A 14,602-nucleotide genomic window follows, 5' to 3' on the forward strand; every position below is an offset into this window, starting at 1 on the left:
AATATGCTGTCCAGAGGAACAAAAGTTACATATTATCGTAATAGAGATAAAACGTTCCGGAAGTACTTCAGCGAGGAAGAAGACTTGGTGTACTGTAATGATGTTTATGGCCTCATAAATGAATTGAAAAAAAATATATACAAACCCAACGATTGGAGATTGTTCATAGATTCCTCCAAACGAAGCCTCAAAGCAGTGTTGTTACATAATACAAATATATATGCTCCAGTACCTATAGCCCATTCAGTAACACTCAAAGAAAAATATGAAAATTTGAAAATAGTTTTGGAGAAGATTAAATATGCTCAACACAATTGGCAGATTTGTGGCGATCTCAAAATCCTCACAATGATTCTAGGCCAGCAATCTGGTTTTACGAAGTTTCCATGCTTCCTCTGCTTGTGGGACAGTCGAGATCGCAGTAATCATTACACCAAAACAAAATGGCCAGCTCGGAATTCAATAAAAACTGGGTCTCACAACGTCATTTGTGAACCCTTGGTTGAGCCATCAAAGATTTTACTTCCTCCTTTGCACATTAAACTCGGGTTGATGAAACAACTTGTAAAAGCATTGGATAAAGAAGGACAATGTTTTGCTTATTTGGTTAAACAATTTCCAGCTTTATCTAGTGCAAAAATAAAAGAAGGTATCTTTGATGGGCCTCAAATTCGTAAGTTGTTAAGAGATGAATCATTCGTTGATACTATGAATGAGAAAGAACGAGCTGCATGGCTAAGCTTTAAAAAAGTGGTTGAAAACTTTTTGGGAAACCACAAAAGTGAAAACTATAGGGAATTGGTGGCTGATCTGTTGAAAAACTACGAGACACTGGGCTGCTTGATGAGTTACAAAGTACACTTTCTTCACTCACATCTTGATGACTTCCCGCAAAATCTTGGGGATTACAGCGAGGAGCAAGGAGAACGTTTTCATCAAGATATGAAGGAAATGGAAAGACGTTATCAGGGTGTATGGAATGTAAATATGATGTCTGACTACTGTTGGACATTAAAAAGAGAGAGTACTGACAATGCTAAGAAACGTAAACGTAAACCACTTCACAGATCATTCGAGGATAAAAGAGTTCGAAAAAGCAGATTGTCATAAAGCTTTTCTTTTTTATCAGCGTAAAGTTGTGGAGATAAGTGAGTTATGTTGGCTTATTGAAATATACATGAGATATATATGAGATACAGAAACTTTTTTTTTGTGGGGCTGTGTAATGTTATTTAATGGCTTCGGTGGATTTTACGGTGTTTTTTGAAGTTAGGAAAAAATCCTGACGACTAGGGGTTAAACGGGCTGCGGATTCGGGTTCAGCGGCAAAAAATACATAGGAAAATGATTGTGGCAGTCATGGCGCAGAAAAAAAATTTTTTTTGTGGGCCTGTGTAATTATAACAGCTATAGTTTTTGTATAAGATTAATTTATTATCTTTAGCTTTATTTCTTCTACATATCTTTTTTTAATTATTATTTTTATTATAACATATTTTTGTTTTTAAGCATTACTTTCTTGACTTTAGTTTTATTCAATTTAGTTTTAAAGTTTTGATAATGAAAGTAAGTAAGAAATTCTCAATAACTGTTGATTGTGATTTAAAAATAAAATAATAACAAAAAGAAATTTGAAAGAAAGCAAATCGCTAATTCAAAAAAATAAAAGAATATATGCACTTACTCTTAAAGAATAATTTCTCTTCATCATTTTATCCTATTTAAATTACACCCTAAATGCTAATTAGAAAAGTTTTATTATTAAGACTGTTCAAAAGCTCTGCGTTTTTTTTGTGATTTATATAATTTTTTATCATAAATATAATTTATTAATCTTTATAATTTAATATAATAAAAATGTAATAAAAATATAATTTACGATACATTTATATTTTAAGAAAATGTAATATTTTTACAGAGTTTAATTTATTGTTTTATGTTCACTAAAGTATTTGGGAACATTGAGAAAATTTCTGAAAACTGTATGTATTTATATTATTACTAGCTGGTTACCCGGGCTTCGCCCCGGAGGACATATGTAATAAGACACGCAAATGCTCTCTCTCTCTCTCTCTCTCTCTCTCTCTCTCTCTCTCTCTCTCTCTCTCTCTCTCTCTCTCTCCTCTCTCTCTCTCTCTCTCTCTCTCTCTCTCTCTCTCTCTCTCTCTCTCTCTCTCTCTCTCTCTCTCTCTCCCTCCTCTCTCTCCTCCTCTCTCTCTCCTCTCTCTCCTCTCTCTCCCTCCCTCTCTCTCTCTCTCTCCTCTCCTCTCTCTCTCTCTCTCCCTCCCTCTCTCTCTCTCTCTCTCCCTCTCTCTCTCTCCTCTCCCTCCTCTCTCTCCCTCTCTCTCTCTCTCTCTCTCTCTCTCTCTCTCTCTCCTCTCTCTCTCTCTCTCTCCTCTCTCTCCTCTCTCTCTCTCTCTCCTCTCTCTCTCTCTCTCTCTCTCTCTCTCTCTCTCTCTCTCCTCTCTCTCTCTCTCTCTCTCCTCTCTCTCTCCCTCTCCCTCTCCCTCTCCCTCTCCCTCTCCCTCTCCCTCTCCCTCTCCCTCTCCCTCTCCCTCTCCCTCTCTCTCCCTCTCCCTCTCCCTCTCCCTCTCCCTCTCCCTCTCCCTCTCCCCTCCTCCCTCTCCCTCTCCCACTCCCACTCCCACTCCCACTCCCTCTCCCTCTCCCTCTCCCTCTCCCTCTCCCCTCTCCCTCTCCCTCTCCCTCTCTCTCTCTCTCTCTCTCTCTCTCTCTCTAAAATGCTATAAATTGAAAAATATTACTTTTTTATCGACTAAAGTTCAATTCCGTCGTATACAATTCTTTGAGATTCACTCAATTATTTCCTAAAAAATTGGAAAAATTTCGTAACCGATTTCCAAAAAGATACCGGTTCCCAAAAAGATCGGTAACGAAAAACTATACAGTTTATAGCACTCGCCAGGAAATTCTACCCTTATTTTATATACAATTCTGTAAAATTCGGTCAATTATTTCTCGAAAAATTAGAAGAATTAAAAAAACCGGTTTCCAGAAAATCGGTAACAAAAAACTATACACACAATGACACTCCCCGGGAAATTCTACCCCTATTTCATATACTTTTGGTAAAAATTCGGTCCATTGGTTTCCGAGATCATCGAACACAAACAATCAAACTGACAAACTCTGTCTCTTTATAATAATAGTATAGATAGTATAGATATATTATTTGTTAACGAGAAGTATAATTTTAAACAAAAATGCATCAATCGACGCGGTACATAAAAAAGACAACTGACCATATGACTACGTTATTACATAAACTACTATGCTTATTCGAAATTCTTTTGTCAAACTTTGAGTAAAATTTCAAGTAAAATATCTCAGGATCTAAACCTACATTAAAAAATTTAATTATACTTTTACTTAGAATTTAAGATTGTTTCATACGACTTAAAATTTGCGTGAAATTACAACAGGTTTACAGAAAACTAAAATATAATTATGTTAATTAAACTTATGTAGTTTCAAACTGTTTCTTTTTTTAGGTTTACTTTGTAATATTTGGCTATTTAAATTGATTTTATATCTATTTTTGAGCAGTTGATTTTGTATTCAATGATGCATACTTTTTATGCATCAAATATTTTTCGTATACTTGGTTCCTTTTTTTACTTTTAAAAGGTTTTTTTATGAGATTTTTATTATTTTCAAATAAAACTGACTATTACTCTTTCACATGTCGTTTAAAACTATTAACCAGTTGTAATTATAATAATTAAATAATGCCTATATTATTGCATATTAATAATTATTATTATTGCTAATGTATAGTTATGTATAGTAATGTATATTCCACTTTGCCACAATCTATTAATTCATAAAGTTATTACGATTACACAATTCTCGTAACATAAACGATTGAAATTAATATATTTGTACATTCTTATATTTGCCTAATATAATTATTGTACATCTTTTCGTTGTATGCAATCGTATTATTATTATCATCTACGTTTGATGTCGATTAAGGGAAGAAGAAGTGATCCGGATCTGTTTGATAGCTGCATTTCACAAACTGATAAGTTGTTTCGCAATCGTCGCCAGCAGGTGCTGTAAAAAGAAAAGAGTGCTATTTACACATTCTCTTTTACATTGCAATCTGTGCTAATGGATAAAAATGTATTTCTTTTTGCTTCCTCATAGAGGAAGCTTTGTTTTCATTAAAAAAAATTTTTTGGAGTTGTCGCTGCTAATGAGTTTAGAATGTTCTAAAACGTCGAAAAATACACTTTTTAAAAAATGTCTGTATGTGTGTGTGTGTGTGTGTGTGTGTGTGTGTGTGTGTGTGTGTGTGTGTGTGTGTGTGTGTGTGTGTGTGTGTGTGTATGTACACATGTAAATGGGTGTTAATGCTCTAACTTCCGTAAATTTGGAGATATTGGTCTCAATTTGTTTTTTATGTAGAGTATTATTAAAGGAAGGTTGGTATTGAATTTGGCGAAAATCGGAAAAGGGGTTCATTTTTTATAAAATTTTCAATTTTTTGAGAAATGTTTGTAGTAGGGGAGACCGGGGCTAGACCGTTAGTTTTTTTTCGGTGCCGATTTTCAACAACAAAATAAATAATTGTAGTTAAATGTGGTATACCACTGTAAAGAGTGAACCTTTAGCTACAAAATTTATACAGGAAATTTTTATCTACGTCGCTTTGATTAACCGGTATAGAGCAAAAACGACAACGGTGCAAAAATTGAAATCTCAAAAATGCCGGGGTTGAACCGCCACCCCCCCGGGGTTAATCCGTTACACTGCATTTTCAATACATATACGTACATCTAATCCTGAAAAATGATAGGATACATTTTAATAATTGTTTTTTAAGAGAAAAATAAAAATTTATTTCAAATTTTTATGCGAAACATTAAAAAATAATTGTTTTACCTATTCCATAAAACAATTTAGGCACGTGAATACAGAGGTTAACCAAATCGTAAACTCCCCAACGGCACGTCACATTGTCAACGCGGGGAACACGCATGACGGCGTTCCGGTGCCATAGGATCAGCGCGGACCCTCGAGCAACCTAACCAAGCCGCGTTTCTCGCGGGGGAACAATAAATAGCGACAGGGGGGTTAGAAAAGCACGCGGTCACGCGGTGGAGCGCGACCAATTTACCGACTCGACGGCGTCCTCGCGCCGATTCCTCGACGCGCCGACGACGACGACGACGACGACGGCCACGACCACCACGACGACGACGGCCACGACCACCACGACGACGACGGCCACGACCACCACGGCGACAACGGCCACGACCACCACGACGACGACGACGATGACCACCACCACTACAACGGCGGCGACAATGACGCCGAGACGATGCGGCGAACGCTGGACGATGCAGTCGCACGCGCGACTGTCACTGACACAACGACCAACAACGACGATCTACCGCGCGCGCGGCATGTCAACTCTCGCGCGGAAATCGCGGGATCTCAGAGCCATGCCGTGTCTCGCCGTACCTCGCCGACGTGCCGTGAGCGCGAGCGATCTCGAAAACAACGGTCCGCCATCTTTTCGGTCGGCCAAAACACCCGTTTTGCGACAATACGTGCGTACCATTTCCCTCCTACACAAACTGACGCACGTGCAAGGGAAGACAGAATCACGCTCGAGGGAAACCTAACCTGAAATCGCCGTGAGCTGAAATCGTGCGCCTGGCGCGCCACAGTGACGAGACTGACGAGACTAGCGGACCAGCCCCGGATGGTTACTAGCGGATAAGCCCCAAACATAAGTTTCAGGTTTGATCGCCCACGAAATATTAGACATTAACGATAATGAAAAAACTACACTGGATTCGTGTTCAGCATGCATTACTCTTTATAATCACGTACCTCGAGATTTGGAGAGCAAATATTATTGCAGATATTACAATATTTCCACGCGCAGAAAATTTCACTTTCACCTTTCGAAAACACGTTTGCCCTCGTAAAAATCATAACACGGCAGGTAACCTGCCGAAACTCCGTTGGTCACATGGGTACCATAAGCAGCGTTTACAATGTTAATAGCGAGTTCGCACAATATACAGGTTCCGAGATATTTGATTTGGCGGATTTACCCCGTTAGCGGTCTAGCCCCGGTCTCCCCTAGCTATAACTTCCGTACATTTTGAGATATCGAGCTATTTCTAATTCTATTATTTTCTCCGGTCTTTTCTACCCCTATTTCATATACAATTCTTTAAGATTTGGTTGATTAGACCCAGTTTTATAAGGCTTCCATTTATGTACCGATTCCCCAAAATTTCAAATGTTTGTAACTCAAAAACTAATTAACCAAATTTTAAAGAATTGTGTATAAAGTAAGGGTAGAAAAGACTGAAGAATATAATAGAATTAGACAAAATAGCCAATATAATAAAAAAGTGTGCAATTAGAAACCTGCACTTTGAATCTCTATGACATATGCCTTAATTCATTATTCTAATGATGTCACGAAACAATATATTTATCGTCATCTTCGCTAAATCTTACACGCCAACCAAAAATGGAAGAATCTAATAACATCTTCGAGGAAATGGAAGAATATCGAAATCGTGATACACATTATATAGGCTTTTTCACCCCTTCCGTAAAAAAGAACTCGAACTTCCGCAATTCTTGAGATATTGGGTTCAATTTTTTTTTAATGTAGAGTATCTTTCTCTCTCTCTACCCGGGTCCTGAAGTCCAATGGGATGACACCCAGAAGAAGATGGAGCTCGTAAAATTATTGCAAAAATTAAAAATAAAAATAAAAAAGTATGCAAATTAAGAATTTGCACATTGCTTCCTCACCATTTTTAAGTGTGCAAATTAGAAATTTGCACATTGTTTTATTTCGCTCATAAAGCTTCCTCTATGAGGAAGCCAAACTAATAAATAATAATAATTATACAACAAATAAAATACAAGCTTCCTCATAAGAGAAAGTTTTATGAGCGAAATAAAGCAATGTGCAAATTCCTAATTTGCACACTTAAAAATGGTGAGGAAGCAATGTGCAAATTCCTAATTTGTTTTAGTTCTTCTCCATAAATGTAAATAATTAGGACAAAAATTGTATACAGTGTCAAAGATAATCTTGAAAATCTTAATAAAGGATATAGGTTTTGTGTTGTAAAACTGCAAAAATGATTTATTAAGTTTTTTTATCTGATAAAATATTTATTTTCAAAGTTAAGATTGGAAAAAAACGAAATTTTGATTTTCTAATTTTTTTTCTCTCCCTTTTTACAAATATTTTTATCTTTGTTTAGAATTTTTTTGCTTTCTCATAGAGGAAGCTTTGTTTTCGTGAAAAAAATTTTTTTTCAGGTATCTTTGGCAAAGTGTTTAGAATGTTCTAAAACGTCGAAAAATTACTTCTGTACAAAATGTCTATGTGTATGTGTGTGTGTGTGTGTGTGTGTGTGTGTGTGTGTGTGTGTGTGTGTGTGTGTGTGTGTGTGTGTGTGTGTGTGTGTGTGTGTGTGTGTGTGTGTGTGTGTGTGTGTGTGTGTGTGTGTGTGTGTGTGTGTGTGTGTGTGACGCTTTTGTTGTCCGTTTATGCTCTACTTCCGTAATTTTTTAGATATCGGGATGGATTTTTTTAATCGATAGCGTATTATGTAAGGAAGGTTGGGATTGAATTTGGCGATGATCGGTAAAGCGGTTCTTTTTTAATAAAATTTAGAATTTTTATAGAAATGTTTTAGGTTGCTCTAACTTCCGCAAATTTTGAGATATCGGTCTATTTCTAATTTTATTATATTCTTCAGTCTTTTCTACCCCTATTTCATATATAATTCTTTAAGATTTGGTTGATTAGATCCAGCTTTATACGCAATCAAAGGTCCATAATTTTTTGAGAAATGTCTGTAATAGCTCTAACTTCCGCAAATTTTAAGATATCGGGCTGTTTCTAATTTTATTATATTCTTCAGTCTTTTCTACCCCTATTTCATATATAACTCTTTAAGATTTGGTTGATTAGACCCAGCTTTATACGCGATCAAAGGTCCATAATTTTTTTAGAAATGTCTGTAATAGCTCTAACTTCCGCAAATTTTAAGATATTGGGCTGTTTCTAATTTTATTATATTCTTCAGTCTTTTCTACCCCTATTTCATATATAATTCTTTAAGATTTGGTTGATTAGATCCAGCTTTATACGCAATCAAAGGTCCATAATTTTTTTAGAAATGTCTGTAATAGCTCTAACTTCCGCAAATTTTAAGATATCGGGCTGTTTCTAATTTTATTATATTTTTCAGTCTTTTTTCTACCCCTATTTCATATATAATTCTTTAAGATTTGGTTGATTAGACCCAGCTTTATACGCGATCAAAGGTCCATAATTTTTTTTAGAAATGTCTGTAATAGCTCTAACTTCCGCAAATTTTAAGATATCGGGCTGTTTCTAATTTTATTATATTCTTCAGTCTTTTCTACCCCTACTTCATGTATAATTCTTTAAGATTTGGTTGATTCGATCCAGCTTTATACGCGATCAAAGGTCCATATGCGAAAGTCCATATATGGACCATGTAGCTTGAACTTCCAAAGTCAACATCGATTTGACATTGCGTCAATTGTAAAACCCCACTTGTGCTACTAAACTGACTCTTTTTCAATTCATAAAAAAAGGTTAAATTTAAAATAAAGAAAGTGTGCAAATTAGAAACTTGCACATTGCTTCCTCATCATTACAGATCGCTACCATTGTTCCTATTTTATTTCGCTCATAAAGCTTCCTCTATGAGGAAGCCAAACTAATAAATACTAATAATTATGCATCAAATAAAATAGAAGCTTCCTCATAAGAGGAGTTTTGTGAGCGAAATAAAATAGGAGCAATGGTAGCGATCTGTAATGATGAGGAAGCAATGTACAAGTTTCTAATTTGCACACTTGTATATTTTATTTTATAAAGCTAAACTTACGTTCTTCTGCGCATTTAGTCGCAGTTGCTTTCAAAGGACCCGCCATATCAGCTGGCATCATTAAATCCAATTGTTTGATCATCATGCCGTCATCTATGCGTCCATTTTTGAACTTAATTGGAAAAAGATGCGTTTAAGTAGCTTGTATTGTTAAAACAAATTCTTGAATAATTATAATTTAAATGTTGCAAATACATTGATAATATATCTTGAAGCACTTGTTAATGTGATTTTTAATAATGTTATTGAATTGTTTATAATCGTATGATATTTTATCTATTATGTTTAGTATATCTTCTTTTTCTTACAGTTCGCATTGTCTTCATTATACAAAGTGTATAGCATTTCAACGTTTGATTGTCATCTGGGAATACGCCTTTCTGTATTGCTGCGACAGCTCCTGTAGACAGAAAGTATAAAAAAATTCATACTTTGAAGTTTAAACAAATAAGTTATACTATAATATTTTATCAAAGTCGTGAATAAAATTATTATCTTTGAATTATTCCAATAACAAACACTCAGCAAGATTTCTGAGAAAAAAATCGCGATTTACAATTGTGCAACATTGCCAATTACATGATTAATTTATTTAAAACTTTTATTTATAACATTAAAATTATAAACAATGTTGAAAAATTTTTTTAAACAATAAATAATCAATTTACAAAAATTAGAAATTTCAGATTAAGACGCAGATATAGTGCAATTCTTATTCGTACATACGAAGAAGAATAGTTGAAGAATAGTCTCTAATGTAAATGGCATTGGATCTCGTAAACAAGAATTATTAGAGATTACTGTAATTGCGAGCGGAGTCACATGTTTTCGTATTAAGTGCGTGTCATTTGATTTTATTTCTTGATATTGTTTATTTCTTTTTCTCTCTTTTATATTTGCTAATTAATTACGATTAAATATATTTACATATATTAAATAATTTTATACATTGTTGGAAAATTTTTGTAGTTTTGATAAAAAAGGTCCTTGTTAAAATTTTTGTGTAAAATAATCAACACATACATGTGTAGATTTAACATATGCCTGCTATGTTAATTAACAAATTTAAAATGTAAAATTATTAAAATAATTTAAAAAATATGTTAAAGTAACACAATTTGAACGTATTTATTAAATGTGTTAAAATTTACAGAAAAAGAATATTGATTTCACTCTATAACAAAAGTGGGAATAAAAATTTGCAGAAAAAGAGTATTGATTTTATCTTACAATCTTAACTTCAACATAAAAGTTATGTTAATTGTACACATAATTAACCTCAAATTACGATCAGAATTACATTTCCTTTCTGTTGAAATATTTTAACATAGTATTGGTGTTACCACATCCATATTATATTAAATGAACACAAAAATTTGAGTGGACCGTTTGGGACATGTGATTTATGTTATATTTAACACAAATTTTCCAACAGTGTATGCACATAATAATTAAAATTATAAAATTATTTAATTTATTTTTAACGTTTGTATTGCACGTTTCTATAAATTATTACTATATACAATTATACTTATTAAAATATTGTTTATAAGTTTTGTCGGCTTTTTGTGGAGTTTGATATTCGAAACACCAAGTCAATATGAAAGCTTGCACTATTGTACATTAACGCTATCGATCATGATATTGCCAATGGACAGAGACATTACAAAATAAAATTCGAAACATTTGCATAACACTCACCGGCGTCTGCGTGAGATTTTGTCACACACGTATTTCGCATGGTCATTGCGGTTTTTTGAATTTGTTCCATTGTCATCACCTGCATTACAATAAAATTAAATTTATATATACTTTTGTTTTCTGTAATAGAATAACTGCACATGTGTAATGCATTGCACTGACTATATTATGAAAATATTTGATTATTTTTAAATAAATAAATTTCTTTTATTATAAAAATTTATAATTTTTTCAAGAAAAATAGTAGCATTATTAGCTGTAATTTATTTTTAAAACATTATTTGTTCAATTATTTCTAATAAACATGTGACAAAAAAAGTTTCATGTTTATGATAAAAGTATTACATACTATAAAATCCATTAAAATTTTTTTATAGTTTGCATTAATTGTATAATGATTTATATAAAATGATTTAAATATTCAAGAATTCTTTATGATATTTTCTTTAAATTATAGTGTAAATAACACCTTACAATTCAAAATAAAATAAAATGTTGGTTATACGCGCAAATTCCAGATTTTCCTCTTTTATTTGAAAAATGTCTTTGTCTATTTAATATAATAAGTTATTTAATGGATTATATAACTTACAGCATTTGCTTGATTTATTGCGGCCAGCACAATTATAATTGTGCAAATTAGTAAACGCACACGCATTTTACAGTATTTTTTATTACAATACGCACAAAAATTATAAACAAATTTAATCCGAAATATGTTCTCGAAACCACCGAGGCACTATGACTAGTTTTCGTCAGCTAACTTTTATAAAGTGTACAGCTGTCGACAGGTTGTTCGGTAATATACCGAGTGATAATCTTGTTTGGAGGCTTAATTTCGTAGCATTTGCCCGCTTAAAATGCATACTTTATACGGAGATTATGTCGAGACAAGGTAGGAAGTTTCCGCGATTTATCATGTCGAAGAAGGAATCGACAATTTGCACATGATGATATATCATTAAATGGTTTTAACTGCAAATTTCTGCTGACAATTTTCATTGAATCTTTCAAATGAAAAACAGAGAAAATATACAGGAATTCTGGCTTGAATTATGTCCGAGTGTATAACAAATGTGTGAAAATTAATCGCAGGGACGCGAGAATGTTGAGGGATACAAGGGAAAGCGACGAAGAGAGTAGAAAAAAATGTAATTATCGATCGGTTACCTATGCAGAGAGTAACTCTTATCGAACTAATGACCGCACGTATGAGACACTGAAAAAGGCGATTTTAAGGCGAATGACTCGTTTGACCTCTCCATTGTGATACAAGTATTTGACATTAGTTTAAATCCCCGCCAGAGAATTCGATGAAAATGTCAATGAAAAGTTCAATCTTGAATAATGTTTATTCTGAGTTAAGATTTCTTTTTGATTTTGAAGCAAGCATCATCAACATGAACACAAAAGATATAAATAAAACAAGTAGAAACTTGCACATTGCTTCCTCATAGTTTTTAAGTGTGCAAGTAAAAACTTGCACATTGCTTTCTCATAGTTTTTAAGTGTGCAAGTAGAAACCTGCACATTGCTTCCTTATAGTTTTTAAGTGTGCAAGTAGAAACCTTCGCTCACAAAGCTCCTCTATGAGGAAGCTTGTATTTTATTGTATGTATAATTATTAGTATTTATTTGTTTTGGCTTCCTCATAGAGAAACTTTATGAGCGAAGGTTTCTACTTAAAGACTATGAGAAAGCAATGTGCAAGTTTTTACTTGCACACTTAAAAACTATGAGGAAGCAATGTGCAAGTTTCTACTTGCACACTTAAAAACTATGAGGAAGCAATGTGCAAGTTTCTACTTGCACACTTTTTTTATTGTGATAAGCTTTATTGCGACTAATATCTGTTATATTAGTCGATATCTCAAAATTTACGAAAATTAGAGCAACCACGGACATTTCTAAAAATAGCCAGAAATCGGTAATCCCTTCACCGATCCTTGCTAAATTCAACACCAACCTACCTTTAATGATACTCTTCTATAAAAAAAAATTAAGCTTGATATCTCAAAATTTGCGGAAATTAGAGCAATCACGTTGATTTTTTTAAACAGAAATCGGTATAGAAATTTCAGTCAACTTGACTGTTTTTTTTTAACAGAAATCGGTAACCCCTTTATTATTAACAATTTTTATTAATTCTATTATATTCTTCAGTCTTTTCTACCCCTATTTCATATATAATTCTTTAAAATTTGGTTAATTAATCAATAATTCTTTAAAATTTCTGTTAAAAAAAACAGTCAAGTTTACTGAAATTTCTATAACTCAAGAACTGATTAACCAAATTTTAAAGAATTATATATGAAATAGGGGTAGAAAAAACTGAAAAATATAATAGAATTAGAAATAGATCGATATCTCAAATATTGAGAAAACTACAGCGTAAAACACACTTTTCTAAAAAATGAAAATTTCCTTAAAATCCATACCGGTCGACAGATTTTAATAAAATTAGAGGAGAACATACTTTCTATGATACTGTATTTGTGTACCAAAATTCAACCCGGTATCTAAAAAATTGTAGAAGTAGATGCGTGTACAAAAAATTCGTACACACACACACACACACACACACACACACACATGCTTCCGGACATTTTTTACTAATATGATTTCTCGACATTTTGGAACATTCTAAACCTATTTCCATCAAACTCTCGAAACATTTCTTTTTTCACCATCACAAAGCTTCCTCTATGAGGAAGCAAAATGTTTATGCCTATATTTTTTTATTTATATATATCTTTATTTCTTCCCAACTGTCTCATATAATGCGTAACTAAATCTTGTAAGGATGATTAAATAAAAAATAAAAGTAGAACTCCCTCCTCTCGCTCTTTTTAAACAAATATTTAAGGATAAAAATATGAAATAAATGAATAATAAGAAATATAGACAAAAATTCTCAAATTACACCTTAGTTTGTACGTATTACGAATACATTCCCGGGAAAAAATGGAGGAGATCTGACCATGTCTGATTTGATAAAATGAGATACAACGAGATCTGAAATTCAAGTAAAGTCAGATCTGATTGGATACAATTTTATCTCGCCAGATCTGCATGGCCATATCTGATCACATGCAGCCAGATATGCTGAACTATAATCCGATCTCACCAGATCTGACCATTGCTGCCGTTCGATATTGAATCGCAGATCCAATCGGATCTCTTCCGATCTAATCGGACATTATCTGATTGCTTCAGATCTCCTGAAGTACGAGCAGACATTACGCCTCAGATCTTGTCGGATCTGAGCAGACCTAGCCAGACATATCTTGATCTCACCAGATAAGACCAATCTTGGCTTACAAAGTTGTGTTGCTGATCCAATCAGATCTCTTACGATCTTGCTGGATCTGAGCAGACCTAGTCAGACATATCTTGATCTCACCAGATAAGACCAATCTTGGTTTACAAAGTTATGTTGCTGATTCAATCAGATCTCTTCCGATTTTGCCGGATCTGAGCAGACCTAGTCAGACATATCTTGATCTCACCAGATAAGACCAATCTTGGCTTACAAAGTTGTGTTGCTGATCCAATCAGATCTCTTCCGATCTTGCCGGATCTGAGCAGATCTCGTCAGTATAGAACTTATAAAAATTTCGTTCTCAAATCGTCCATTATTAATTTTTACACCCAATGTTGGACATTATATCAAATATAATATTAACTCTGTAAAGGGGAAGCTTAAATGATTTTTGGTCAAAAAATCAATTAATTTTTATATTAAAAACAGTTTTCTCAATTTTGAAACATTAACATATATAATAAATATAGTCTCTGCCAATTTGATAATAATTGCTAATTTTGACACCATATTTAGAATTTATTATAAATATTCCATTAAAAAAGTACCATGCAAAATTAATTAATAATAGGTAAATATAAAAGATTAATGTGTATATGTATATATAAAATATAAATCTTTTAAATTATTTTGCAAACATACC

At 33.4% G+C, this 14,602-nt stretch overlaps 1 protein-coding gene across 1 annotated transcript; it reads right to left on the minus strand.

The window, feature by feature from the left end:
* Window positions 1-3,189: 3,189 nt before the first annotated feature.
* Window positions 3,190-11,414, minus strand: Obp5 (odorant binding protein 5). Its single transcript, XM_071722177.1, has 5 exons — window positions 11,230-11,414; window positions 10,638-10,716; window positions 9,245-9,336; window positions 8,937-9,048; window positions 3,190-4,077 (listed from the first exon to the last, which is right to left on the minus strand). Exons 1-5 carry the CDS (start codon window positions 11,293-11,295, stop codon window positions 3,992-3,994), a joined length of 435 nt encoding a protein of 144 aa, XP_071578278.1. The 5' UTR covers window positions 11,296-11,414; the 3' UTR covers window positions 3,190-3,991.
* Window positions 11,415-14,602: the final 3,188 nt, after the last annotated feature.

Source organism: Temnothorax nylanderi, unplaced genomic scaffold (assembly GCF_030848795.1).
Source record: "Temnothorax nylanderi isolate EJ_2023f unplaced genomic scaffold, tnyl_v1.0 TNYL_tig0465_pilon, whole genome shotgun sequence".
Taxonomy (NCBI): Eukaryota; Metazoa; Arthropoda; class Insecta; order Hymenoptera; family Formicidae; genus Temnothorax; species Temnothorax nylanderi.

Bases quoted from the DNA above. Each gene is read 5' to 3' on its own strand.
- Obp5 (XM_071722177.1), bottom strand. From the start codon at position 11,295: ATGCGTGTGCGTTTACTAATTTGCACAATTATAATTGTGCTGGCCGCA. The intron at 9,049-9,244 runs GTAAGAAAAAGA...TTTCCAATTAAG, and splicing joins TAATGAAGACAATGCGAACT to TTCAAAAATGGACGCATAGA. The intron at 4,078-8,936 runs GTAAGTTTAGCT...TTCTTTTTACAG, and splicing joins GACTAAATGCGCAGAAGAAC to CACCTGCTGGCGACGATTGC.